The 27,985-nt window shown below is 47.6% G+C and overlaps 10 protein-coding genes across 10 annotated transcripts; 4 read left to right on the top strand and 6 right to left on the bottom strand.

The window, feature by feature from the left end:
* Positions 1-117: 117 nt before the first annotated feature.
* VE01_07758 (uncharacterized protein) lies at positions 118-1,649 on the bottom strand. The gene is made up of 5 exons (XM_018277191.2): positions 1,554-1,649; positions 1,210-1,495; positions 673-1,137; positions 470-612; positions 118-406 (listed from the first exon to the last, which is right to left on the bottom strand). Exons 2-5 carry the CDS (start codon positions 1,279-1,281, stop codon positions 328-330), a joined length of 759 nt encoding a protein of 252 aa, XP_018128142.1. The 5' UTR covers positions 1,282-1,495; positions 1,554-1,649; the 3' UTR covers positions 118-327.
* An 809-nt stretch (positions 1,650-2,458) lies between these two features.
* VE01_07759 (uncharacterized protein) lies at positions 2,459-3,669 on the top strand (the record flags this gene model as incomplete). The annotated part of the gene is made up of 4 exons (XM_018277192.1): positions 2,459-2,696; positions 2,748-2,842; positions 2,933-3,091; positions 3,157-3,669. 4 exons carry the CDS (start codon positions 2,459-2,461, stop codon positions 3,667-3,669), a joined length of 1,005 nt encoding a protein of 334 aa, XP_018128143.1.
* A 185-nt stretch (positions 3,670-3,854) lies between these two features.
* VE01_07760 (uncharacterized protein) lies at positions 3,855-5,267 on the bottom strand. The gene has a single exon (XM_018277193.2). The coding sequence runs from the start codon at positions 4,971-4,973 to the stop codon at positions 3,927-3,929; it is 1,047 nt and encodes a 348-aa protein (XP_018128074.2). The 5' UTR covers positions 4,974-5,267; the 3' UTR covers positions 3,855-3,926.
* Positions 5,268-5,561: 294 nt separating this feature from the next.
* VE01_10808 (uncharacterized protein) lies at positions 5,562-6,928 on the top strand. Its single transcript, XM_059464258.1, has 3 exons — positions 5,562-6,212; positions 6,262-6,440; positions 6,518-6,928. Exons 1-3 carry the CDS (start codon positions 6,001-6,003, stop codon positions 6,775-6,777), a joined length of 651 nt encoding a protein of 216 aa, XP_059320241.1. The 5' UTR covers positions 5,562-6,000; the 3' UTR covers positions 6,778-6,928.
* Positions 6,929-10,315: 3,387 nt separating this feature from the next.
* On the top strand, positions 10,316-11,391 carry VE01_07761 (uncharacterized protein; the record flags this gene model as incomplete). The annotated part of the gene is made up of 2 exons (XM_018277194.1): positions 10,316-10,663; positions 10,717-11,391. 2 exons carry the CDS (start codon positions 10,316-10,318, stop codon positions 11,389-11,391), a joined length of 1,023 nt encoding a protein of 340 aa, XP_018128073.1.
* Positions 11,392-11,524: 133 nt separating this feature from the next.
* Positions 11,525-17,498, bottom strand: VE01_07762 (uncharacterized protein; the record flags this gene model as incomplete). The annotated part of the gene is made up of 6 exons (XM_018277195.1): positions 11,525-11,806; positions 13,247-13,555; positions 16,013-16,064; positions 16,150-16,455; positions 16,530-16,909; positions 16,962-17,498. 6 exons carry the CDS (start codon positions 17,496-17,498, stop codon positions 11,525-11,527), a joined length of 1,866 nt encoding a protein of 621 aa, XP_018128076.1.
* A 93-nt stretch (positions 17,499-17,591) lies between these two features.
* Positions 17,592-19,932, bottom strand: VE01_07763 (uncharacterized protein; the record flags this gene model as incomplete). The annotated part of the gene is made up of 2 exons (XM_018277196.1): positions 17,592-17,959; positions 18,084-19,932. 2 exons carry the CDS (start codon positions 19,930-19,932, stop codon positions 17,592-17,594), a joined length of 2,217 nt encoding a protein of 738 aa, XP_018128075.1.
* Positions 19,933-21,308: 1,376 nt separating this feature from the next.
* Positions 21,309-22,942, top strand: ATG6_2 (autophagy protein). The gene is made up of 2 exons (XM_018277197.2): positions 21,309-21,498; positions 21,551-22,942. The coding sequence occupies exons 1-2, from the start codon at positions 21,429-21,431 to the stop codon at positions 21,943-21,945; spliced, it is 465 nt and encodes a 154-aa protein (XP_018128070.1). The 5' UTR covers positions 21,309-21,428; the 3' UTR covers positions 21,946-22,942.
* VE01_07765 (uncharacterized protein) lies at positions 22,376-25,291 on the bottom strand. Its single transcript, XM_018277198.2, has 4 exons — positions 24,646-25,291; positions 24,295-24,582; positions 23,992-24,247; positions 22,376-23,934 (listed from the first exon to the last, which is right to left on the bottom strand). Exons 1-4 carry the CDS (start codon positions 25,015-25,017, stop codon positions 23,207-23,209), a joined length of 1,644 nt encoding a protein of 547 aa, XP_018128069.1. The 5' UTR covers positions 25,018-25,291; the 3' UTR covers positions 22,376-23,206.
* A 1,221-nt stretch (positions 25,292-26,512) lies between these two features.
* VE01_07766 (uncharacterized protein) lies at positions 26,513-27,283 on the bottom strand. The gene is made up of 3 exons (XM_059463907.1): positions 27,077-27,283; positions 26,907-27,026; positions 26,513-26,792 (listed from the first exon to the last, which is right to left on the bottom strand). Exons 1-3 carry the CDS (start codon positions 27,222-27,224, stop codon positions 26,641-26,643), a joined length of 420 nt encoding a protein of 139 aa, XP_059319495.1. The 5' UTR covers positions 27,225-27,283; the 3' UTR covers positions 26,513-26,640.
* Positions 27,284-27,985: the final 702 nt, after the last annotated feature.

Raw genomic sequence — 27,985 nt, forward strand, 5'->3', positions numbered from 1 at the left:
ATAGACAATAATCGAGCAGACATGACTGACAAAAATCCCACGATTGCACAGGGGAGTAGTACCTGCAATAAGTGTGACACAAAGGCTTACTTAAAGACTATGTGTCTAATCCCCTGCCTCCTCTGTTAAGTTAAACCATTACGTAAGAAACCTCTGTGTCTTTTATCGTTTAGAAGTCAGCGTTACAATGTCTTCCATTTCTACGTCTCATTTGCAGCTTATAGTTGATTGTTTTCATTTGTTAGAAGTACGTAGAGCCATCTATCATCCTTTAACTAGTGGTTTAAAGCATAGGGAATAAAAATTCGCCCAACCACTCTGTGCGTCCTACCAAGGCAAAGTCTCACTATTCCAACCAACATAATTCTCCTTCGTAGCAACAGAGTATTTACTGATAACATCGACGCTGCATTAAGAGATTTGACTATCAGCACTTAAAAATATCGAAATAAACAATGTCGATACTCACATTCCGATCACACTTTCTTTAAGGCCGATGTTCCCAAACGGGTTCATATCAGTCTTGACCAACCCTGGGTGTAATAACAAAACTGGAACGCCTTGAGGTCGAAGCAATTGGTCGAGTTCTTTCCCTAGTCGATTGAGTGTGGTCTATAGCCAACAGGTTAACCCAAATCTAAAGAGAACACGAAAGAAGTGGTTTTTGTCTACCTTCGATATGTTGTACATAGCCGTAGGTTCAAAATCTGTCCCAAATGCAGCTGTTTTAAGCTGAAACAGCGTGTCCGCGAGCACTATAGAGCCAAAGTTGCTAGACATTAAGACAAGCGACTTCCTTTCGAATTTCGAATTGAGCAGAAAAGGAGTAAACTCGACAGCTGAATAGTAAGCTCCAAAAACATTAGTCTCCAGATTCTCCTTCAGTGGTTCTATTCCAATCTCGAGGATATTTTTGCCAACACCTCTCAAGATACCAGCATTATAAATGACATGGTCAAGGGAATCAGTTCGTTGCGATATTTCTGCAGCCGCAGCCTTGATGGAGTTTGGATCCATAACATCGGCAGTAATGAGATGTAATTTCCCTCTGTTAAGAGCTGCGAGGCTTTGCAAATCAGAAGCCTTTGCAACATCTCTAGCAGTAGCATACACATTTGCGGATGGGTAACAGGTCAACTGTTTTTGTAGGTTAGGCATATATGTCTTTACTTTGCGAACCATCAAAGAATGCGAGGTAGAGACGCTCACTATTTGCTGCACCAATGCAAGTCCAATGCCGCGACTAGCTCCAATAACTAAAACGGTACTAGGACCCGACATATCTCCTGGCAACGTTCTGTGTCTGATGTGCGATTGATAGCGCCAGGTAACTTTTGTACATCAAAATAATGGCTGTTGAAAAAAGCCCTCGACTAGAAAAGGTAGCTGTCGAGTCTATATAGCCCCAATGCCGTCACTGATGCGTAACCATAAATGAGTAACTACTAATGAATAAGCAACAATGATTAATCATCTTATTCATACGAGAGGAAGTCTGGTAGTGTAAGCAGAGTGAATTGTACTATTGAAGGCTGAATCCTGAAGCTCTTGACCTGAGATCTGGCTTTAGGCCTTTGATAGCTTGCCTGATACCTTGGGGAAAATATTGTGGAGGTGTGGAGGTGTAGAGGTGCTTGAGTAACTATTAATGAATAATCATTAGTGAGTAATCACTGATAAGTAATTATGACGGAGTAATTATCAATCAGTAATATTCGTAGATGAAAGACGCAGATTGACATTCGAAAAGGATTAGAGAGAAGGCGAAAGAAACGTCCAGCGAGAGGTAATCCTGAGAAGTACGCCGTCGTTGCACCAATGGGCGGCTGTGGGCTTACCCCTTCCCGCCGACCACTTACTTACTAATAAAAACACGTAACTTAGTTGACGTCAGGCTGCTTAGTCTGATGAATAATAATACACATAATCCGCCACATATGAATTTATTGATGAGAACGTGGGCGGCCCAACATTGCGTTCTGTAGCACTTGTCTAGACTAAAGGAGGCGTGATGAGTAATCTTAGAGTGGCCGTCAATCAAAGGCAATAGTGGTTCTTCAGGCACCTTTAGACTAATATGCATGGCAGCAAGGATTATTTTATTTCCTCCCTGCAAGTACTGGGTACACATTAGCTTCTTTACACTTGTCGCCTCGTCAATGACGTCATCACGAAGTGACACGCATGCTTTGGTAGCACACTCGCATATGAAGAGCGTTCTTTTAGTTTTCCCGTGACTGGCCATCCCTGCGTGTACAATCGCAACCTCCGTACTCAAAATCCAAGTAGCATTAGTCAAATTCTTTTTCCTCTACGTATAAAAGGCTGCACTTGAGACTAAACCACGTTCTCAATCCTGCTTCTCCTGCACACCTTTACCCAGTATACTTGTCTGTAGAAACACAAACTCATTAGACATACCTAGTCCTCTATACGTACATTCTTCAAAACTTTCGAAATGGCTCTCCCTGCAAGCAATGGGAAAACTATCCTAATAACAGGAATCAATGGCTACATTGCAAGCGTTCTTGGACAGCTCCTCCTTAGCAAAGGGTACTCTATCCGAGGCACAACTCGTCGCACCGTAGCTTCAGATCCGCTTCTAAAAGGCCCATATGCTCTTTACAAAGACCGAATCCAGATCTATGAGGTTCTAGATATGACTTCCACGGGAGCCTTTGATGAAGCTGCTAAAGGTGTGTATTTGGTACCGTGTAAGAGAGAAAGCCCTGTTTGACAATAATTAGGTGTCCATGGAATTTTCCACGTTGCATCTCCAGTCAGCTTTTTCCTTAACAGCTATGAGGCCACTGTCGTTCCTGCTATGAGAGGCACTGAGACTGTTCTTAAGGCTGCCTCGAAAGCTGGCCCTTAATTATCGTCTGTTGTTGTCACGTCTTCAGTTGCTGCAGTTACGAACTATCCAGTAAAGGCTAGATATATTTTCACTGAAAAAGACTTTGCTCATGTTGCCTTAGATATAGCTACCGAGAATAAGGCTGAAGGGATAAAGACCCTAGCAGGAATTTTGTACTCGGCAAGCAAAACTGCTGCCGAGAGAACCGTGTGGAAGTACAGGGAAGAGCATAAGGTGAGTCCCTATATTTACTAAAAATTGAGGTTGAGTTTTGCTACGACTTCCTAACAACCCTTTAGCCACCGTTTGCAATCTCAACAGTAAACCCAAGCGTGGTGATAGGCCTACCAATAATCATGCCAGATAGTGGATCAAAGCTGAACGAGACTCTCCTACTGATATATAACATTCTCTCCGGATCCGTGTCTGAGATGCCTGCACAGATTAGAGGCGGCGCGTATGTAGATGTCAGAGACGTCGCAAAGGTGCACCTTTGGGCTTTTGAGAATTCAGAAAAGGCAAATGGAGAGAGGTATATTGCCGCCACCTCCTATAGACCGCCGCAGGGGGTTGCGGATATCCTGCGTTACAAGTATAGGGGGACTAAGATCGCAGAAAAGATTATTGTAGGCAATCCTGGAGAGGGTTACATTGGCTATAACAAAGAGACTGGAGAGGTTTCTCAGCCCGATTATCTCCCAGAATCTCCGCGACCCTCCGCGAAGAAGGCCCAGGAGTCAATTGGGCTCACGTGGATTCCATTCAAACAGAGTGTCATAGAAACCGCAGGGGTATTAGAGGCTCTGTTGTGAGAAACCTATCTGAGGTCTCTGGATTTCGGTGGCGGTTTGATCACAACTACATTTCTAGATTGCGATGTAGGATGTTTATTAATTAATTGATGGTGTTATATCTTAAATTTAATAAGAAGAGTATAAGAATTATATATATTTTGCGTAGACATGTCATATTTAATAATAAGTTATTTAGATATAAAGTCAAATGTACAGATTGCTTATGAACTGCGTTACGCTAAATCATTTGGAGATACAATTACGGTGGTAGCAACCTACAGCCTTGAATATGCCCTATCTAAAGCCACCTTACAGCCTTCCCTCAGCACTTGAACAATATCTCCAGCCGCCTTCACCTCTTTTAGCAGGCCAACTCCAGAACCTGCCCATATAGCCGCTCGCCGCTCGCCTCCAAAGCCCTTATCCGGACCCGTGACAGCATCTGCGTGCCTCCTCCTCAGCTCTTCCACTCCCACGCCACCTTGATAATCTTTATAACTTGTGTTGACAAGAGCTCGGCCATCGTAGCCAGCAGGCCAGATACTCTCACCTGGCAACTGGTCGAAAATAGTGGCACGAACTGTGCTTATTCCGCCATCCACAGCCTCCAGAATTGCCTCCTGATACTCGTTGGCTGAAAGATCCACTTCTCGACTAGCCAGAAATACCGTTCCCAGCAACACGCCCTCGGCGCCACATGCTAGCGCTGCGGCCACACCTCTTCCATCGCTGATGCCTCCTGCACCAATGATGGGAATGTCTGGGAATCCAGCCGTATCCAACGCGCTACGCGCTTCGGGGACGAGGCTGACCAGCCCTGCGCCAGGTAAGCCACCGTGCCCACCTGCATCCGCGGCTTGCAAGACCAAGGCGTCGGGGGAACAGAGCTGAGCTACTTCGACCGCTGCAGCAACACCCGCAATCTGAATCCAGATATGTGATTTCGGGGACGCGACATGCATTGCTTTTGTCCAGAGGGCGAAGTCCTGCGGCGCGGGAGGGCACGAGAGCAAAATGATGGCGGGGCGGTGGTGCGCCACGACAGCTGCTGCATCCTCAACCTTAGCTGCGAAAACCAGGAACCCGACGCCAATTGGTAGGGTCGGTCTCGTGGTGCTCAAATGCGAGGTAGCTAGGACGGATGTGGCTTCCTCAAGTTGCATAGATAATAGCTCCATATCGACTGCGGCGCCAATAAAGCCTACTCCTCCTGCTATTGTCACGGCTGTGGCGAGACGAGATCCGGCAAAGTCAGCCATTGGGGCATTTGCCATCAGAGGCCGACAGGTCCATGGGTAATGAGTGTGGATTGAAGGTAGCATTCTAGACAATAGTAGGCGGTGAAAGGCCTGTGAGGCCGAGGGGCTATCAAGATGATTGAGCAAGCGGTAGACTTTGTCGGCATCTGTAAGAAAATCCTAGTATGAGGTGCAAAACGACAATTCGAATTATTTGCTCGATAGATGAAGTAAATAAAGTGAGCACGTAAGGACAATGATGATTGGCACCTACTCTTATGAAGAGTGGGATCTTGGCAAGATTGGTAAGCATCAGTAGTTACGTCAACTTGGCCGACATAATCGTTGTAGATAGCTGACAACTTTGGAACATGTGTGAAACCGTGCACTTCGCTTCCTCCAACGTAGAGCAAAGCGAAAAGGTCGGTTACGACGTTGAGCTATTCTAAAACTGTATTCTACATCCCTGTGGGAAGTGGATGGGAGTGCGGCTGAGCATATGAGATCAGTTACTGAGTAGTCGACCAAGGCTGTATCCGCATTGCTCTGCTCTGGCTCGCAATTAATAATCTTGAAACCTAATATCTACGCGGGATGCTGCTCTGGCTCCTGATTAATAATCTTGAAACTTGAGATCTTCGCGGGATGCTCCTCTGGCTCCTGATTAATAATCTTGGAACCTGAGATCTCCGCGGGATGGTTAACGATGTATTCTGCCAGAACATTCTTCTCCACGCTGTAAGCCTGTGTCCCTGAGCTAGTCTCAACTGGGAGTGATAAATTCCTCGTCCTAACCGGGGCGTGGCGACTGGTGGTGTGGTGGCTGCTACGGCTCCACGACTCTTGTAACCGACATGACACGAGGTGAGAACACAACAGTATTTACCTCTAATTTTCATGTAAGATTGAGAAATTGTGCAGCTTAATGGATACTCGGAAATTTCCGTTTAATGACAGTGGGTCTAAAATACGACAAATGTTAATATTACCTTAGTTATGGTGACATAAGCGTTCATACCGTTGCGCTTACGTCTAAATACGGGGAATAGGTTATAAATGCGACAATCACCACCTCCGAACGGATAGCAATTCTAAATCTCCAATCTCTGTGATGGCCTTCGAAATACAGCCACTAAATGCTATTGCGGACTTGGAAGAGGTTACAAAGCTTCTGTCTGTAACCTCAAACATCCAGGAGCCGATGAAAACAATTTTAGGGGACGCTTCTCCCGAAGATAAACAGAGTCTAATTTTTCATTCCTGTCGCGATTGGTTAATGAAACCAGGAGCAATTGGCTTTAAGATGGTTAAGACCTCTACCAAGTATGATCCTATTGTTATCGGGCCAAGTGCATATGCTTACCAAACTTAGCAAGATAGTATCATTCTTCATCGTCCAACGCCCTCATGCCATAACGGAAAATAAGAAAACAACTGTGCCTCCACCAATAGAATATCCGCTAGGAATGAATAAGGAGCTATTCAGAGAATTTCATGGTATCAGCGTGGGACTCAGGGGAAGAAATGGATTTGACCCAGCAAGAGATTATAGTAAGATAACATCCCATTTCTCTCGTGTCTTGGTCAATCTAAAAAAAAATTCTAATGAAACGCTGTGATATTATTAGGTGGCAGCATGATTGCAACTCTCCCAGATTATCAAGGACAAGGACATGGGAGACGTTTAGTCGAAACAGGACTGAAAATGGCCGACACAGAGGGTAAAACATGGTATGCTGGGTGTTGGCCAGCGTCCGTGCCGCTGTATGAAAAAATAGGAGGGTTCGAATATATAACTGAGGAGTCGATAAATATGAGCAGCCATGGCGGTGAAGGAGTACTCTCCATGAAGCTCTTTGTGCGCAAGCCTAGTGGAACTACCGATTAGCTGAGTGAGGTAAGTTGGCAATAGCTCAGTTGAGTGACGCCTCGCTCTGTTGATTACCTGTTAGTTGGCTGCCAATTTGACTAGAATGCTATATAGCTCGCAGAACAGCTCGGCCCAATCATTAGATAGATATTAGTATAGGTTATTCACATCTCGCTATCGCTACGTCGCTGTCGCTATGCTCTCGTTTCTTACTACTAAGAGAAGACTGAAAGAAGTATGCCCTAATGGAAGTTTCACACTGCCCGATCAAATTAATCAAGCAATGTCTTGTTTATGTGACCTGTTCCTTCCTCTTAATGATGCTGGGTACATTCTTTTTGTTCTAAAGGCAAAATATCTCGTATGAGGCATGTACCATAGTACGTACCAGTACCCTCTCTGCCACGTTCACCCTTATCGCTTCTGATGTATCTCTTTTGCTCCCGCTGTACACACTCTGAAGGGGTAGGAGGGGGGAACGAGGAGCAAGAAAGAGGAGGGTGGATAATGGAGGGGTAGATTTATATTACATTACCTAATGCAAGGTGCTCTTGACATGCGCTCCCGCATAACAGACAATTACCCCTCCCATGCAATCCATCGCTGTCTTCAAATTCCAGTAGCGCCCAAAAAGGGGCAAAAAACATAACAACAACAACAACAACCTCCGCCTGTCTCCAGAATTCCAATGAGCGCCAAAGATATATCGCCGCCACAAACCCAATTCAAGCAAATTTCCATATTTATTGTCCCTCATCGTATATCGCGGTCGCCGGCCGCTCCTGTCTGAATGATGACGCGTTTCACTGCATCGTAGTGTCAAAGTTAAAGGACGCAGAGCACATCCTCAGCGAAGATGATACTATACTTCTCCGCCGTACAGGCATCAGAGCTTAGGAATGAGTCGTGCCTCGGAGATTCATGCTCAGGCTCAGACTCAGGCTCAGACTCAGGCTCAGGTTCAGACTCAGGCTCAGACTCAGGCTGCGCCTGTAACCTATCCTCCGCATTGAGCATCTCTAGCTGCTGCTTCGCGAGCACGTACTCCGTCTGCAGCGACTCGTACGACCGCGAAAGGTCCTGGTACTTACCCTCGAGCTCCTGCAGCCGCGCTTCCACCTCGTTTACGTGCTTCTCCTTGCGGTTGCGAAAGGCAATTACTGCTCTTAGCCCATTTAACTAGTTTCCAGAGGCCACCCTCCGAAGCCGATGCCTCCTCGACTCTTTGTCGACGAGTATTGCGGAGTGTCTTCTGGATATGTCGACCCTTTCTGTTGCGTGCCGCTCGGTATGCTTCGTAGTCGTCCTCAATCCTCGTTCGCTGCCACCTTCGTCGTAGTTGTTGTACTTCAGCACATATGTCCTTGCATTCCTGGTCAAACCCTGGAATGGAGTGCGGGGACGGGTTTGACCATGGCGTTGACGCATCAATGCCAGTATTGAGGGCGTTAATGATTATGCGCACATACTCATCGACGCTCTCCTTGTCCCTGAGGTCTGTGGCGAGAGGCACCTGGGGGAGTCGGTTATTGACTGTTTGCTGGAGTAATGGTACGCTCGTCTTTGACCACAGCCGTTTTCTTAACGGGGTGGCAATTTGCCAGTTCCAATCGATAACAACCGCAATCGGAAGGTGGTCGGAGTTGTGATCTAGCCTTGTATCAACCTTGCAGTGGATCAAGCAGGACGCTACCTCCCCTGAGGCAAACGCTAGGTCGATGGTTGACTCTCCCGACTTCCACCTGTGAGTTGTGGTGCCTGGTGCTGTGAGCAGGTCGAGGTGGAAATCCTCGATAATAGTGAGCAGAGGTTGTGCTGCTGATATTCCACGGTTACCATTGCGGTGTATTTTCGACCAGAGGGGATGGTGTAGATTAAAGTCTCCAAGCACAAGGAATCCGTCGTGGGGATCTAGCTTGCTGATAGCGTCCCCTAGGTCATAGAGAGTATTAGTTGCCACCTCATTATATACGTTAATGATGCGGAGCTTGTTGTCCAGGGCAGGGCTTGTGAGTTCTAGAACGATGATGTCCTTGGTGGTGTACGATACGCTCCAAGTGCTGGGGTCAATCCGTTTGTTGATGTAAAAGCATACCCTCGTGGCAGCATCGTCAAGGTAGGTTAGTTGGAAATGTGCTTTGAGGGGGTTGTAAGATGTCGCAATGAATGGGTTACGCCAGGGTTCTTGAATTGCAAGGACGTCATATTCTCGGATCCTCGGGTCCTGGAATAAGCTGGCTAGGACGACGTCTCTTGATTTCTGGACATTGTACTGTAAAATGCGTAGCTCCTGGTGTCCTACCATAGGCGTGGTGGTCCATTGGCACTGTTTGTGACGGATTGGCTCCGGGTTGTACGGGCATCTGGCGGACGGACTAATGGCTCAGAGTCCGATCGATGGGTTAGGATAGAGGTCCAGGCTGGGGTAGTAGAGCTATGTTTTCCCTGTGTCTCCTGGTATATGCTCAGATTTCTTTGAGCATATCTTATTTGCTTCATGTGCTTGCATAGTTCTGCTGCGTTTGTACAGTCTTTGCCGCAGTAGACGCATGTTCTCATGCACTGAGCAATTGTCAACTCGGCGTTGTGTGTTGGCCAGTTGCTGTAGATTTCCTGGTGTGTTAGGCATTTGCACCCTCTATAAATTGCCCCTAGAGCTGTGCGGGTATCTGTCGCCATGGAGGTAGGTGGGGATGGTGCAACCTCTATGGTATTGCGCATCCACTCGCTACCGCTGTTGTTGATCATGTTGTCGAGCCAAGTGTCCGCGTCCTGCACCGCCAGTGTTCCGTCTATCCCATCTAATGGGTATACCGATGGCTGTGGTTGACTGTCCTCTAATGCTTGAGTGAAGGAGAAGGAGTCCTCCGTGGCCAAGATCTGTGGATCAATCGCTGACTGTAGCTGCTGTGTAGGCTCTTGTTCCATTGCTGGAGTTGCCCAGTTCTCTTCAACTGATGGAGCAACAGATTCTCGTGTTGAAATTGCTTCAGAAGGTGCCTGGCCTCCCATAGATGTTTGTGTTCGCGGGGCTGGCTGCCTTATCTCAGTCGATCGAGTGGTAGATGTTGGTAGCTGGGGTCCAGTGTCTGCAGGGGCACTGGTTCTTCGTACTGTAGGCTCCTCCGGCCTCTGGGTTGTCGTTTGGGTCGGAATATTGGCTGCTGGTATTCGGATTTCCTGGGTGCCATTGATATTGCGTATGGTCCTTGGTCGTGCGCTGTTCTCCTTATAGGGGACATGCCAGTAGATACTCCGGGCCTGCTTGGCTTGTTCTACTCGTTCCAGTTCCTTCTTTCTTGCTGGGCAGGCATTGCTCCATGCAGTATGAGCACCTTTGCACACTGCGCATCGGGGAATAAACCCTTCCATGCCCTTCTACCTGCAGTGTTTCGTCTCGTGTTGCTCTGTACAATAGCCGCATACTTGGGATGCGCTACATTGAGTGCCGATGTGACCATAATTCTAGCAGCGGAAGCATTGTTTTACCCTGCAGGCACAATCATAGAGTTGGCATTGGTGTATATGGCCATCCCATACCATTCCGGCGTAAATGATGGCATTGGCCATTTCTGGGTCTGTAAATTCAAGTGATATTCGCCTGTTCTTGACGAGATTGAGCATGAAATTCCACAGCTTAACACAAGCGGCGATTGATGGCAACTATCACTGGACTGAGGGCGATTTTTTCGCGGGTTCCAGCGAAGGTTCGTCCACATGCCTGCGAGCAGACATTCATCGCCTTAATGGGGAGTTTTCGACATATATGAGAGACAAAGGGCACCTGAGGAAGCTCTTTAGTGATTCCGAACCTGACGTCGGTTCCGAATCTGACGTCGATTCCGAAGAGGAGGGAGAAATGTTGCGCGTCGCTAAACACGAAGTTGAAACCTGGGTAAAACGGGTATGAACAAACTCCGAGAGAAATATCTGGAATGTATGCTAACAAATGTAAAGGTATATTTGAAAACCAGGGGGCGTGAACTACCCGGAAATTACAATTACGTATTGCTATCTGAGTTGTATCATGAGCAATCGAGTCGGTGGACCATGATTGGAAACGATCATTTAACATCGGTCCTTGCTACCACCGCTAATTTTGTAGACATGGTTTTAAATTGCATCATCGAAGAAGAAGATGTTGAGAGCAGAGTTCGGGAAATCATCCAGTCTAAGTTTGAGATCAAAAAGGCCGGTGCTGCCAAAGAACTGGAGACGCTCATAAAGGATGAGAAACGTCAGCCAATAACGTACAATCATTACTATACCGACAACGTTCAGAACGCAAGGCATGATGCGATGAAGGGCAACATACAAAAGGCGATGCAAAGCGTTGTTGAGCATGACCAGAATGGGAAACTTCAAGCGCTGCATACACTGCCTCCTCCTGCTTGTTCGACCGAAACTTCGGCTCCTCCTGATTCAGCACTTTCTTCAACCCCTCGTATATTTCTTCTTCCGAATACGTCGGCACTGTCGCCAGTTGCAGAACCCCAGTCCTTGCCGCTTCGGGCCGCGGTCGACTGGGGAGCACCATTGGCCCAAACCCGCTTTCTGTCTCATTTCCAGCCCAGCTCGGGCTTGCTGGCGTCAAGAATCCGCCCTGAGATGGGCTGGTTAGCAGCGGTGTAAATATCAGTGGCACTGGTCTTCCTAATAGCGACCTCGACCTCTTCGGATTAAGACTGGGCGCTGGCGTCCCATAAGACAATCCTCGTTCACGCTTACCTAATGGCGCTGGCTTCCTACTATCCAGATCCAACAGCTAATGCCACTGGGTTCCAATGGCTCCAAAGATCCGAATACTCTCATCACTCAAGTTTCGGATGATATCCCCACGGACCCCATACCGCTCCGCAATCTCCTTCCCATGAGCAGCTGCAAGATCCACCGCACTCACCACGACGTCCATGTCTTCGTGCGGCATCTCTTCTGTTGTGGGAATTTCCCTCATGAACTCTGCTCTGATGTATTCACGGCCGATGTTAATCGCCACGTTCCGGTAATCCTGCGTTGTCAGCCGTATCCCCATTTGTGCAGCGGTCTCCTGCGTCAAAATCTTAGTTTGTTACACAGTCGTCTACGATCCATTTTTGTCATGCTAGAGATGGTCACTTCGCGGGAGTCCATTCGTTTTCTAGTCGAGAGTTTCTGAGAATGGTTGCACATACGCCAGATACACTGCGAATAGTTGCCCGACCCGCCACGGAAGAAATCGTAGTATCACCTTAGCTTCCCTGAACAATGCCAGTGACTTGTGATACCTCGTTGCATAACACATCCGTCTATTGATGATATAGATATTCCGTTCCTACAGAATCCCATTCTGAAACCTAATTGGGGTAATCTCCTCCCTACGGGCTAGCGGGCCTGGAGTCGTATAGCCTAGTGCCAGCCCTAGTTCCTTAAATCGCCTTTGCAGCTACTAATACCCACGGACTCTACTCATTCGCCATGTTTTTCTCTCCTAATCCCACAGTTGCTAGTCCTTAGGAGCCTTCAACATCTGATCTATCATCTACTGCGTCTTGTCCTTTATGCCATTAGCTTCGTTAGTCACCTATAAAGCACCACGTGCAGCCAGTGACAGATCGTCCTACATTAAATCCAGATCAATCTTAAACCGGTCCTTCTTCTGTCTAACCCACATTAGATCCTGCCACAGTATGTCCTCAGCCTCCTAGATCATGTCATGGATGGCATCCTTAAACCATCTAATTAGTAGCGGCTTTCCATGAAGTTCTAATATGTCGCCGTCTAGACGGTTCGTTTCCAACCGGCTCTAAGTAATGCTGGGCTGATTGATTTTTTGCATGCTCATTGTCTTTCTATAACCTAGCATCTTAATTAGAAAGCTGCACAGGCTATAGCTTCTGACTACAAGATATCCCCTGCGGAGTTCAAGAAACCGGTTAATGTCATCTCTAGTCTGCTCTCCTCTTGTGGCTGCTAGCAGCGCATGCTCTACAAACAAAACTCTAATGCAGTACATGAACCCCGTAAGCATGTATGAATACTCATCGCCACGTTGTAAGTAGTTCTCCTCCTCAACTATCCCTAAAACAGCTGCAAAATGAATCATGGGACTATTAAACCTATCTAACCCTTTTAAGCTCTACAAGATCATAGACATCATTAGCGCGCTCATTTTCTGGACCTGGGTTTCATCGTCTTCTCCTGACACTAATGATTGCAGCATATCCTCTAGTAGCTGCCTCTACTCTAGGTTAAATTTGGTTAGTTCACAGTAATCCTTCATCCTATCACTCTGTTCACTGTTAGCAGTCTCATGTGTCCCACCTCTTTCCCTAACTATGTCTAAAAGAAACTCTTCATTGTTGTCTACTAACTCTTCATCGCTCCTATCAACATCGCATTCCTGAGCCTCCCTCTCCTTCTGAGCCACATATACTCGCAATAAATAGTAAGCAAATCGTTTCAAATAAGCAATATATCAGTCCAAACTATCCTCGTTCTGCAGCCGCACCATAGGTTGGTTTTCAACCTTCTCAGTCAAGTTAGCAGTTCGCAGCCAATACGGGGTGTCGTCATTTAAGCTGCTTAGCCTATCCATAGCGCCCTTAACCATGGAATTGACGATTTCTCCAGCACGTTGGAGCTGCTTGTCCTTTCGGTTAGGCAACCTACTTGCATGAGCGATACGTCTGATATTGCGACTGCCAAAGTGTGGCCGCCACTGCATAAAGTTCCACCAACCAGTATTGTCGCTCTTCTCGGTCTTAGAATCCGCAATCTCAAGCCGCCCCTTGTCCTGCTTGTCTGTCGCTGCGAAATCCTGTAATAATTAGTCTTAGAGTAAAGCATCTTCGTTGTCCTCAATATCAGAATTATTCTCCCGTTCCTCGCTAGCCACAATAAAATATTTCTAGAATCCTGTCCTAAAGAATGTCTGCACCTTAACTAGTTTCTAATGCGCTAGATCCTCTTTGGAATAAAACCACCCATGAATTTTGCAATGCTTTTGGATTGCGTCCTTTGATACTACAATCGTATCACAGTCGTCGCACTAGAATCCTGTCATCAGTTCTCCTAGCGCTTTGAATAGTGGTCCTCCTAATTTAGGCAATGGAATATTTTTTGGGTTGTGTAATATAAATTCCCTGTACTTTTTAAGTAGTGGTCTTTGTCTTTCTATACCTAAATTATGTACCTTACGTAGATGATAGTCAAAACCTCAGATAGCTATATAATGCAGTTTACATAGAAAAACCCTGTACTCTGCATTATATTCAAATGTGTTGTCGTCTTAGACGTTGATGTTGTTGACCCTACTATCCCATTTAATGGTCGCTTATTGAGTAACCCTAAGTTAGCTGATATAACCCCAACTTCAACCCTAGACCCCCTCCAACTTACTTATATTTGTCTAATTAGACGTTTGGCAGCAAGATCTATGTTTGGTTGGTATTGTCTCTTAGCAGTTAAGCAAAATCTGTCGTTGATTTAAAGTTAAGACACTTCACGCATGGCTGATTTGACTCCTGATCTGACTGCTACGCTAAACCTAATCTAATCGCGCTTACCGCATTCAGACGCCTATTTGAGTCAAATCGCCTTCCTCCTCATGTAGAGCTTAGGACCAACCATCACGATGAAACACGTCTAATACCGTGAACACCGCCAAACCAAATTTTCCAACTTTTTATGCCACTGTCTTCCTTTTCGACTGTTGTTTCCGTACTCCCAAAGGCCGCAGAATTTCGCTTACAATGGCACAAACAGGCACTCATGCCAGCTTGAGCAGCATTTTTGAGTCTGCGATGCGACCTTACGACCCGCTGAGCAATTGTGTGTCCTCTGTCTAAGTTCTTCGCGGCGGCGTGTGATAGGGAATTTATGGCAAGTAGTGTAGCTCTATAAATGCAGTCGAGACTAACCGATGCTAGGAGTCCATTACTAAAGAGGTCTTTTAGAGGAAGATGACCCCGATACGGTTAGACCATATGATAGAATACATATACACATCTGAGTGCTGTGATGGAAATCGATCGGGACAAGCTGCAGCTATTATACCTCCAGGGAGCGTCCTGGATGATGTCGTTGGGGATGAAAAACTGTCTATTTCGAAGTCACAAGAAAGCATAGACCAGGATGATACAACAGCCTAAGTCGGCGGCGTCGGTCAATGGTTGCTTAATAACGTTCTTGTTTACGCTATTGCAGAGAGATACTTTCTGGAGGGATTGAAAGAAATGGCGAGAGTAAAGTTTCGAAGTCAGGCTGAAAACCACTTGTCTGTGAAGGAGTTTCCTGAAATTATTCGGGAATTATATCGATCTACGCCGTCGCGACAGTGGGCTCCGCGATATTGTGTCTCATATTTGTGCACAACAAGGAAGAACAGTTGTTGACCGTCCAGATTTGAATGCCAGTATCGTGGAAAAGGGGGAGTTTGGCCCTGACATACGGAGACGACAGAGTAGAGAAGACAACCACGACGAATGCTGACAAGGGTAGTGAGTAATATCAAAGCAGACAAAACTTCTGAAACTAGGATGTTTTGGTGATGTTTGATTACTGGTCAATTTATTCTTCGCCAAAACCGTAATGTAGAAGATGGGAAATTATTGCTTGTAGTGATTGATAGTATTAACAATAAAATCGAACATAGCGCCGGATTTGTTGATCGAAGAAGTTACATCGAATTCGATTGAGGTCGTGCGGTGTGTTGACAGAACGTGTGGATTGAGGGGTGGAAAGATTATCGTTATCCTCGATGCCCTAAGGCCCACCAGACAATGCGGATCAACCCCCTGGTATAGTTTATGACTACGGGAACTGAACGCTGGCCCTTCCTTGTACGAAGGTATATCGGATTATATTTGTTTGTTTCTCCAGAATCGCTATTTACGCTCTATCTACTATATATTCATCCGAGGAGCCATCTATGGGCTCATCTGGTGGCCGCCATCAAATTAGAATACCGATTACTTTGCCCATGACATTACCATTTCTATCTCCTAGTGACGATCAAGGGGTTAGCAGGGATCATTGGGTGAGGGATGATTACGAACTTAGTCAATGGGTGGATCCGATGATACCCCTCAATTTGTCGCTCCGCTTTGAATCGCTAGTGGTCCTTCCGTTTCGAAGTCGGCAACACAAGGATAATGAGGACACATATTGTGCTGACAAGAATTACGTGTGTGCTGCTAGTTCGCTCTTTCTGAGTTCAAGGGTTTTGAGAAGAAATTTTCAAGTCCGATACAGAGTATCATTGCCGCCCGCTTACAGCCTCCTCAAACCGCGAGATTGTTCGTCTCTCATTACGGCGTGAGCAGCGCCTAAGTGGACTGAGTTAACCATCAACCCACCTCCTACCCCAGTACCCTCTCTATCTCTTTCAAGCACAGAGCCGCCGCCACGTACCTAAAACTGACTAACTCCACGCCAGTCTTCGAATACGTTGTCTCTTCCAATGCCACATTCAAACAAGCGATACTTTTTGCCAAGCTTTCCTCGCTCATCGCAGTACCATCTTTGACAATGCAGTTTACGATATAGGTAAGATCGTCATTGAAGCGCTCTTTCATGCTGATGGAGAGCTCATGTTGTCGTTTGTTCTGAGCACCGAATTTGCCGAGTATATTGCCGACGAAGACCTCACGCTCGCTGATGGCGCGCGAGGGTTGCGAACTGTACTCGTAGGAGATGTTTGTGACGCAGTCTTCGTATCTAGATACTAGGTATTAGTAAGTAGTTCAATGGGTGTTTCATAATGAGGTGCGAGTGAAACTGGTGACCCATACTCATCGCGGATCCCTCGAGCCCGATCAAGGTGGTGTTTCCACGGTATTGCCTGACACCGATACTGAACGTAATTCCAAATGCCTTCAAGTACAGTGCTGACGGAGATTGTTTTTTTATCCACCTCGTTCAAATATGCCAGTAGCCCTTCTTTCTGCACGCTTCCAAAGACTTCACGCTCATCGATGGCACGGTATAGCTTCCCCAGGATTTTTTCACTCCTATAGTATTTATATCCTGCGACATCATCATCGTCTTGAAACAATTCAGGCTCAGGCGGAGCATCGAATTCTAGTGGCTTGTTATTCTGTACAAGGACATGCGGACCTGGCGCCATGAAGTCTGGACGATACTTGTTGTAACGTGGCATCTTGACACTAACCTATATAATTGTTCAGTGGCAATTGCTTCTATATTTGGAGTTAAAATCTTACCGGGATGCCACTTTTCGAAAAATCAACCGCTGTGGAGTGCATTTCAGCCAACAACAAGCAATCAGGGTCTAAAACGCCATGTTCCTTTTGATCCGCAAGAACTTTATGTAGTACAGCAATTCGGCCTAGTTGATCAGTAGCCATGAACTGAACAAAGAAGTCCGTCATATCCTTTCGTTCAACGGGCCGATCTAACTCGATCGGAGTGGGTGAGTGATAGTCTGCTGGGGGAAATACCCATTCCGGTCGCGCGTTGGGGTCGAATATGATTTGGTAGAGATCTCTATCAAGATCTCCACCACTCAATTTGCTGGGCAGGTCTCGTTTACCCTTCTGGCTGAAACATATGCAATTGCAAAGGTTCATCAATGGAGAATTGTCGGGCACGGTCACGCCTGTCACTGTCTGAATGTCGCCCTTGTGAAGTGCTGGAGAACGGGTGATGATCAATTTCTTTCTAGTGATAACTTTCGGTGTTCCGTTAACTTCGACGATACAAAAGATCTCGCCTTCCTCAAGGATTCCGGTTTCATCCATAATGCCATGTAGCGTGTAACCCCTCGGGACGGGGATTCTAGCTTTGTGTTTCAGTGCACGAAGCTCGATTAAAACAGTAATCTCGAGAATATCTCAAAGGAAACTGTCTGCTTTAAATGATAGATTTAAGCTATCTAGCTTTTTAATGAACCACGGGAGTTGTATTAAGTCGCCAACACTTTGCGTTCTGAGAAATATCGAGGCATTTACCGAACTGGTTGTAACCATTCGAAGCCGTTCAACCTCTTTTGCTTGAAGGTCGAGGAAAAACTCATCCTTGACGCCCATGTCTTCGAGTATTTTGATACTCTGCTGGTTGAGATATAGTGGGAGTGGTTTGTACGCAGCACCGCATATCTCGATATCGGTTGAGTCAGACCCAGGGAACTTTATCATCGACTTACGCAAATAAATGGAGTGGCCTTGAAGACGACTATCTAAAGCAATCATGCCTTTTGCGCCTACTTCAACGTCAGCACTAGCCAGTATTTAAAACGAAGACTTATTTTATTCTGTCTTTTGAAGCAATGAGCGGTAAATAAAATTGATGACGAGGAAAGGATGATGATTATACAGGTAGCTTACCGGAGTATCGGATCTGAAAGAGAGTTGTTTGCTTTTGTCTTGCTCTCGGTAGACTATCCCATATCTGCTCTATGACAGACATCGACACTGTTCCAACGCCATCACTAAATACACGCCCATTCCGTTCCACGTCGTTCATGACCTTAGCAACTCCGGGTTCTAGAGTGACCGCCGTCGGAGTCTCTGAAAATGCTTGTCCTATTCTAGCAGCACATTTTGCTGGACATCGGATGTTCGAGAAATCACCCAGACCTGCAATGAGGTTTCGGTCAAGGAGAAGATGCCCATTATGGAAGAATGGGGCCATAAACCAGCAAGATTGTGCTCGAAGAGACGAATGGGAGAATCCCAGGAATGAAAATTGTCTCCCGGTTATTAGAATACCTTCATCCAACACCTTCTTAAATCTTTCGTAGAATATTGGATCATTGGACGCCCCAGGATTGTATTGGACCTGTTCGCCACTTTCATCACAGAATTGAACGCGGAGGAAAAAATTGTGATGCTTGGGATACTTTCGAAGAACGCGGTTATTCTGTTCAGGGTCCGGGCCATACATATAGATCCCAGTAGGCGTAACACTGATCCTATGTATGATAGCTACATTGTCAGATTCCATTGGTTCATCAACATAGAGGCCTCCGCTCTTCAATTTCTTTTCGTTGTCCTTTAGTAACGATATTAACGTATCGACCTGAAATGTCATGGCATCGGTATCGGGACCGCGGAAGGGAATCTCGTTGAACAGACGACGAACTGCACGGGTACAAACACGGTGATCAGATCGCTTCCACAAGCATACTATCTCTGGTAACAATTCTAGGACTGTACTTGGTGACAGATAACTATTTTGTGCCAATTTTTGTACCTGGAAGGCGATCTCGAACGGAAGTGTGGAGTAGGAGGTTGCCAGTGTTTGGAGGAGCCTATTAATCTCTGTTACATATCGGTCTTTCGATCTGCGCATGCTGACATGGCGCTGAACAGTTGGTGGTATCCCACGCGCGTAGCTCAGAGCTTTCATTTGCTCCGAAAGCGAATCACTGACAAGCCCAATCCTGTATACCAGACAGCTTCCCGAAATCTTCTCATGTTCACTGTCCAATCCAGGGACTCTCAGTCTACTTTGACCTTGAGTGGGTTTTGTAATCAAAGACTCCATCAATCTGACCAAGTGCTCCGTATTCATTGCAAGTGTTGTGCTCGTCGAATCGCCGCTATTGGCAGATTTGAAGAAGTGTGGAGCCTCACTCAACGTGACAGTGATTGCAGGCTGCGGGAGGCCCTCGGTCGTGATTTGTTGCACTATTGAGTACAGTATATCAATGCGCTGATTGGTGTCCAAGGTTATAACAGCAACCTTTGAGCCGAACTTTACTTTTCCGTGTACTTTCAAATCCAGGTATGACGTGAAGACGAGGTCTGAACCAATGTAATCCCAAATCCCACATGATACAGATGAGCACTCGAGAGTACTGTGGCCCTGGCCAGGTACTGAATGTGGTGTCTTCTTGGTCGTAGACCCTGACTTCCTCGCGTTCGCATCCATCTCCAGACTCTTCAGGGCAAACGGTTCGGGCGGCTTGTTGCTCAGACTACAGAGAAGCAGAGCACCTTGGAATATAAGGGGAGAAGAGCCGCGGGTTTGACTGTTCCTTGTCTGTCCATGTTTGTTTAAGAATTTGTTCCCTTCTTCCTTTCTGAGGAAGGTTAATGTCGCAAAACGTTTCTGCTTCCACTTCTGGCAGTGCCAGCTTTCGATTGAAAGCCCACTCATGGTCGGTTGGAAGAAATTCGTCATTTGAGCCTCTGTTGCCCGCTCAGACGCACCTCGAACAAACACCTCCATTGTAAGTGATTAGCTGTGATGAAGGTTTGAGCGATTTTGAACAAAGACTTATGAATAGCGAAACTTTCGGGAGAAGGCTGAGAGTTGGATGCAATGAGGTATTTAAATAATAAGCACGTATGCTGAATCAAGATTCTGGAGCTGCATCCAACTCAAGGCGCGTGTGGTGTAACCCTTGCGGTTGTGGCTGGCCTGATGGTGATATCTGATTGGTAACTTATCGCATTTATGCACTCCAACGATTTTCAGCGCATGGTTGTTGCTGTAGCTGCTCGCGGCATCTAAATGCAAGGTGCGTTGGCCCAAACAGTCAACTGAATTGAATGGTTGGAGTAATTTCTCAGAATATTCGATTTTAAGACCAATAAAAAACATTGCCCATTTAATTGGGGGACCTTTGCTGCCTCTTTACTTCGACTACCCACTGTCCTTATTCAGAATCGCCAACTAATATGGGCGTATTGCGCACGTTTGAAGGATGTCTCTACTGGATCGTCCAAATGAGTTGCTCCTGTCTATAGCAGGCAATTTGAGATGCGAAAGTGGCACCAATGCACTTGTTTGTACGAATCATCGGCTCTACTGTGTGCTCGGCGCGTACTTATACCAATATTACATCCAGACAAGCAACCATTCCGCACTCCCTTGGGATGCATATAATGGGCTCACCAATAGCTTTCTCAAATTCATCGAATTAGGAGCAAACGTCCAGGCAACTTTACATGATGGGAAGCGGGTAACGTCGCTCCACCTGGCCTCACAAAATGGGCATCTCTTAATCGTGGAGGCGTTGATACAATGTGGAGCTGAAGTCAATGCGCAGACAACCCTATAATTACACCTCTTCACAGAGCTGTCCGAAGTGGACATGAGCACATTACACGGATTTTCCTTGGAAATGGGGCAGACTTCATGAAACCCCTCCTAACACAGTCTCGGCCAACCATGCTTCACATCGCAAGTTACTCTGGACATACCGACCTCGCTCTTTGGCCCGTCCCTGCACTGCCCACCCCTCTTCTGTGGGTTCTTCCAATGGTGGACGTCCCGACAATGCTCTCGCATGTTCTGCTCCCGCCGGTGTACAAACTGACACTCCTCTCCATCCTTCTTGAATAGGCAACCTAATCCATCTGTTCTCGAGTTGGCTAATCCTGGAATCGCTGTTGTGGCAAATAAAAGCCAGCTCAGTTCAAGTTAGTTATACATAAAGATAACCAGTAAATAATGGCGCACTCGTTGTGTGCGCTACCTTCGTTCAACTGGGAGTCGCGATTTTGGTAGGTGCAAGCTCCCACGAGTAAAGTGCAGGGTCACGCATAACTCGAATAAAGCTCCGACCCCGCACCAAGCTGCCATGCATAACACGCCGTAGACCCATCCACAACATTCCTCAAGGTTACAACTTCCAAGCCTCCACCTCCACGTTCAACTTTCTACTATAAAGCAACCTACCCAACCCACACCCTGAACCATCTCACGATGTATTGCCAAAAATGCCGTGCTCCCCTCAAGCTCGACAGCTCCCTCGAGAGCCTCAACCCTGCCGCTTCAACGTTCTCGTCGGTTCGCCCTCATCCCTCCCCTCACTACCACGCACATTACTAACACCCGCCAGGCTCAACCCCCTCCGGCCCCCCCATATCCCTCCCGAGCGCAAACCCTCTACGAAACCGCCTCCCGCACCACCTCCCCAGCAACCTACAAACGCACCACAGGCGCCCCCGACCCCCGAAACCCCGCAATGTCCTTCGTGCTGGTCTCCTCCTCCAAAGCCGCCCCCCCTGCACTTTTCCCGCACACTCGCCCTTCCTCTTCCTCGCCCTCCACCCCGACACCTCCCACGAAACCGAGCGCATAAACCGGCTCTTCGCCCTCCTCTCCGCGCGCTCCGATATCAACCACCCAGTCTGCACCGAATGCACAACCCTGCTGTTCTCCTCCCTCTCCTCGCGCCTCTCCGCGTCCCTCTGCGACGCGTTTGCCAGGCAGTTATCCGAAAGGGGAAAATAGAATGGTTTGGGTGCCGGAACACTAGTTGTGGCATGGCATATCCCGATTGAGATAGCGCTAGAGAAACACGGCTAAAAGGCAGGAGATACGGCTAGCGTGTGGTGCCCAGGCGCCGGGAGATTTCCTGAAATGGTTTAGTGCTGCCTAAGGGGGAGATTGGGTGGGGAGCATGGATAAATAGGCGTAGGGCGGTACCATCAAACTCCCCAACTGCATTGATGACTCTTCCACCCTCAAGTAGCAGCTTCACAATCGACTCATGGCCCTAAGAGCCGCTTGCCTGCATTGCGGTGCGGAGCAAGGCCCTCCACGAGCATTAATGTCTGCGCCGTCCCCACACTCGACTGACATTCTGGCTCCTTTCACCTACTTACTCGGCTGACCAAATGCACACTATAGAAATATCACTAGTTTCATGTCACAGTATCCACCTGTGGCTTGTCCAACTGGAGTAGGTTTAGCATTCATCTGTACATACATATATCTATTCTTTTTTTCGGCGAAAAACTAGCTACTTTTGTGCCTACTGGCTTTCGGACGACAGCCTTTCGTCGGCTAACCCTGACCGTGAAGCAGCCCTTCAGAATAGGCCCTTGGTAACTGGGGAGGGAGGTTGGGCCGAGAGAACCCGTTGGTAAATCCAGCAATGAGGCACGTTATTAGTGTTTTCGTGTTGACATGGCAGCGTGAAGGTTGCATTTGGGTGTCAGGGAGAGCTTATGGATAACATTAAAGGTGGGGGTTTGGTGTAGAAGGGAACATAGCGTAGTTGAGCCCACCCCGGTGAAACTCGACGACGGCCACCCCCGGAGGGTAGGGTTCACGGAATAGGGGAGGAGGCATAGCAGGATAAGAGTTATAGAAGGAAGGGGTAAGCACATTACAGGGCTTGTAAATATGTCTGCAGGATACGCTCTTCCCATAATGGAGTATCACGATACTGTCGGCTTTCTATTATGAGCGGAAGTCCAATGCTCTCCCATTTTCCGGCTCCTGCATCTCGTCTAGTGTTTCCGCAGGGTGCTCGCATTCCGGCCGCTGTTGAGGCGATGGCTTGCCGTAGCACAAGCAGCTGCGCCATAATGACCAGAGCCGAGAGATGGGTTCTATAACACGCCGCCTCGCGGAAGCCATTCTTTACGTCAATGCCCCAAATTGCAAGGAAGCCAAGTGCCTAGTGCTGCTCCTCCACGAATTCCCGAATCGATAAAGGCCAGCGTGGTATCAGCCCGGCCGCCTAGACAGCGGGGCTTCAATCCCATCACCCAGTCCGTGATCCGGCCTGCGATCCCACCACCACAGCCTTCCCCTCCGAAAGTACAACGCCCATACTGCCATCTACCCTCGCCCACCCCAGCACCTTCGCCTGCGCCACCCTAAATCGCTTCGTGAAACCCTTCTGCCCCGGCAGCGGCCCATACGGTGCATCCATCTGAATGGCATACCACCTCGCCAGCGCGCTGTAATACGCCACGTCGACACCATACGTCTTCCTCGCTTGCAGCAGCAGCTCGTGCATCAGCCCGTTGAAAAAATCCAGCAGCTGCCGCGGTCCGGGGGCGCCTGGCCCGCTCCACCCTCCCGACGCGTTCGCCGCGACCACAACAGGGTTGAGGAGCAGGATGAAGTCACGGAGATAGGCCACCCAGTGAGGCCCCAAGCGGCGGGTGTTGGCGAGGCAGCCTTTGGTGGCATGGATGGCGGCTTGGGAGTAGAGGTTGGAGGAATTCCACAGTTTGGCTAGGATGAGGTGCATGGCTGGCATGGGCCATGCGGCGTCTGGCCAGTCGCGGGTGGGGAAGATGGGGGTGGTGAGTTGGGATAGTTTGATGATGACTTGCTCGGGGTCGAGTTCGGAGGCGTTGCTGCTATCAACTTTGTTCAGGTAGTCGACAAGCAGTTTCTCCGTGTCGGCAAAGGTCTGGATAGAGAAGCCCTCCGTTGATGATAGGGTTTGGAGTTCGAGTAATTCGTCATCGCATCTGCGGCCTACAAGGCATAAGTTGACGATTCATCGGACGAAGAGACATGAAGTCTTAAACTTACATTCGCAGGTAAAGAAGTACTGAGACCGGAGCATCTCCCCGCGGATCATCATGCCCGCCTTGTCGTCTACGTATGTCTGAGTAATTTCGTCACCGGGCTGGATTGGCTTCAGCGACCTTACTCGAAGCTGGCTGTTCTCGAAGAAAACAAAGGCGTTGGGGTCACAGGAGTGATTCATGAAGGCTCCGACGAGATCGAGTGCTGTTCCGGCATTTTCTTCCAGAGGGCGTTGAATGCTTATGCAATTCGTAAGGATCTTCCCGACGTTAGGCCCCCCTTTAAGTTGCCGGAGTGCATACATACCCTACAATAAAGGTCCTGTATTGCTCCAAGGCTATGCTCTGACTGTATCAGGGTTTTGGAATTCATAGAAACACCAAGAATTATCTCAACGCCACTTTTTGAGTAATGCTGTAGCCGGTGCGGCTGGAGATGGTTGACAGCCCGCCACCCTTGTTCCGCCAAGGTGCCTTGCTTCTGCATCGCAAGCACCCGATATAGAGCGCGAGTTGACACAAACGCCGTTGGAATCTTCTTTAACGCCAAACACTCTGATTTATGATATTTCTTCCAAGCCTTCTTCTGGCAATCCTTGTGGAGGTTAGTTTAGCTAGATTACTCGACACCGCAAGGAAACAAGTTTCATAGCCTCACCTTAGAACAATACCCACAGACTTGGCACTCCGCACAAAGGTTTATTTTCGGCATAATATCGCCCTTGGCGCGAAAATGACCGGTGACGGGGTTGATCTTGCCCGCGCTGCTGGTAAAGCAGAAGTCGCATATGACACCGTACAGCCCGTTGTCGACGCAGCTGACTAGCGGCGTCGACCGGAAGACCTCTGCTCCCTCAGCAATGGCTTCCTTGGCAAAGAGGCCGGTGCCATTGAGGTGGATCTTTGAGGGCAAGATTTCCAGCGAGGCTGGGGCGTCGAGGCTGCGCAGCAGGTATTGGCAGAGTTCTTGGTCGTCATAGATCGGTCGAGCAGCTTCTTCGAGATACGTAGGGGGAGTTTGGCTCGCCATTTTGCTAGTTTTCAAAGCATATGCAAATCTTCGAGCAACGTATTGCGGGTTGAATTGGTAGCAGGGCAAGGCGCCGTACTTTGTGCTGTGAAGCGCCTTGGCAGTTCTGAGACGCTGTTGTCTTGGATCACAGTTGGTCGGCTGCACTGCAAGTCGGTTTGTTACTGTATGACTCCTGGTACGCAACAGTCTATTGCTGCATTACTATACTGTAATTCCTGACCACATTTCCACGGTACCCAGCCGCAAACCAGTGTGGCTCCGTCCGTTGAAGGGCAACTATTGATCGCCACGTGAACAGACGAGGCTCGCCCCGGTCCGTCCCCGAAGTAGTTCCGACGTCCCGCTTTTATACGGCACTATTTGTCTCCGGATGGATCTTCCATCCAGCTGTTTACTCACGAATAAACCTCCTAAAACACGTTCAGGCTTAATTCGACGAGTATTTATAACGTTTATATACAGTAGGAATCGGAACTTGCTTCGCACTTGACACTCTCTGGTTTCAATTCTGTGGAAAGGAGTATATATTGGGTTTATTGGTGAGCACCCATCCCATACCACATAACTACGAACACTTCTTGCGGTCCAGCTCCTAAGTCAGCGGCAGCTCAACAGCGAGATCATACACAGATGGAGCGCACAAGTTTGCAAAGAAACTGCTGGAGAAAAGCGATCGATTCTGCCACGAAAATAAGCCTCCAGGGATGGGTTGGAAAATGCCAACTTTCAAATACCCAATTCCTATACGGCAAATACCCAGGAGTAACGCTCACGGGAAACCTCAAAGGCCAAGCTTGCGCAATCGCTTCATAAGCTTGTCTGAGGCGACATCGCTGTACATAACCGTGGGCTCCTCCTCGACCTTCTGTTTGTTGGCACGGGTAGGCATCTGGACGTTGATGTTCACATTGACCTATATCCCTCAATAAGGCGATGTCTCACGATCTCTACCTCATGATGCGTGTGTACGGCTCTTGAAGGAACTATTGGCTGAGTGGGAATTAGGCCATAATACATATAAACTAGTGGCGGACGCAAGCGAGTGATGCACTTTCTACCACAACAAAAACAATTAACGGTTAACGTAACTAAGTTTTGGCCGCTACAATTACATCATAACTACATCAATCAGACAGCCCTATAGCCTCATAGCAGGATATGTACATTATAGCCATAAAATACAAGAGGAAGGTAGATGAAGATATCAATGGCGATTTTACGATGACTTTGAGAAGGGAGATTAATGATGATGATTTTATAATGATTCTAAAGAAGGGACGTGTTCCGGCTAGTGTTGGTGCAGCAATAATCGTATTGTAGGACCGCGTCCTACGCGGCACTCATTTGAAGCTTGGACTTTTCTTGCGTATTCTCTCATAATCCGGACCAGCATTAAGGTCTTTAGGATTATTTACATTGGCCGGCCATATGAGTTGGTCACTTTGGGCAGACGCACAACAAGATATATCACATAGCTTGCACAGCTTAAAACCTTCAAAGAAGTCAATCAATTCAGGATGGTTTCATGCCCCGTTTAGCGGCCCTTCTCGGACAACAAGAAGTTTGATAACATGATCTATAACATGATGTGTAACATGCAGAAGTGTATGAAGTGGAAATTTAAGGGTCTGAACAACTTGGATCGCTGCACAAGCATCTTCCGCAGTCAACCCCAACAGCATTGAATGTTAACATGCCAAAGGTGCTAACGTCATTTGGGTTGGGGTAGTAGAAAGGGGAGCTTCCACAGACAGTACACCGGTGATTGACAACTAGAATTATCTGTTAGCTCCACCTTCATATAGCTTAGTTACTTTGTGCTGTCTAGGCATGCTAAATGCATGATGCTTGAGAGAAAGAAACTGGTATATAAATCCCAAACTCACTGTCAGCAGCTAATCTCTGTGCATCGCCTCCCGAACCTCCATTAGTTCCCTGAAAGAATGCACAAATGCCATTACTGCAGGCGATTTGCTCTCCATTGTTGAACCAAGTATCAGAGTTTGCTGTTAGATAAAATTAGTATAGAATTGGCGCTGGGATAGCTTGAACATACCAGTGTTAATGTACTTTTGGAGTTGTTTAGCGATGCCAGAACCTGCGAACGAACAGCCAGCTGCGCCTTTGCAGTTAATTCCCTCTGCAGAGACAGATCTGATGCTAGCGATAGAGACCAGGATGGTGAGAGCAGTGTGGAAATGCATGATGGTGGCTAATTATGCTGATGACTGAGAGGGATGTCAAGGTGAAATGAGAGGAAATCTATGCTTTTATATGGCAACGCAGAGAGCATTACGGATCATGTATAACTATACTGCAAAGGGTATATTTTGCGACCCATTTCACCGTGCATGGTCAAGCTTCCAAATGAGGCACAAAGTTCGTATCAGTAAGACCTATCATCATCCCTTGCAAAATCAGAATTAGTAAGACCAATCATTATCCCTTGTAGTTTATAGAACCCCCCACTCAAGATCCACTAACGCACTTGCATAACGAGCGACGCACCATAACGAGCGACGCACCATAACGAGCGACGCACATAACGAGCGACGCACCATAACGAGCGACGCACCAGAACGAGCGACGCACCATATACCTTTTACCCCACCACTTTGTAATGGATGTTGTACGAAGCAACTACCCCATTAAATTAACGCATATTATGACCAGTGTTGCCACAAATGCCACAAATGCCGCGCACGTGGTTCTGTATCCTTCGTACGACTACTCCTATAAGCTATCCCAATTGTTCAAAGTGTTGGCCGTCGCTTCCGAGCTTCAAAACTCCTCAGTCGCAACTGATCGAGCCTGAGATTTCCAGCATTGCTGCCTTCTTCTCCACGCCTTCTCGTCCACCCTCATCCCGAACTTCCCCTCTGTCCTCCTTCGCCTTCCATCTCAATTCCTTGCTGTGGTTGAAGTCTTCCGGTCGCTTTCACAAACTGTATAACAGCTTTGGTCG

This window comes from Pseudogymnoascus verrucosus, assembly GCF_001662655.1.
Source record: "Pseudogymnoascus verrucosus strain UAMH 10579 unplaced genomic scaffold scaffold_39, whole genome shotgun sequence".
In the NCBI taxonomy this organism is placed as follows: domain Eukaryota; kingdom Fungi; phylum Ascomycota; class Leotiomycetes; order Thelebolales; family Thelebolaceae; genus Pseudogymnoascus; species Pseudogymnoascus verrucosus.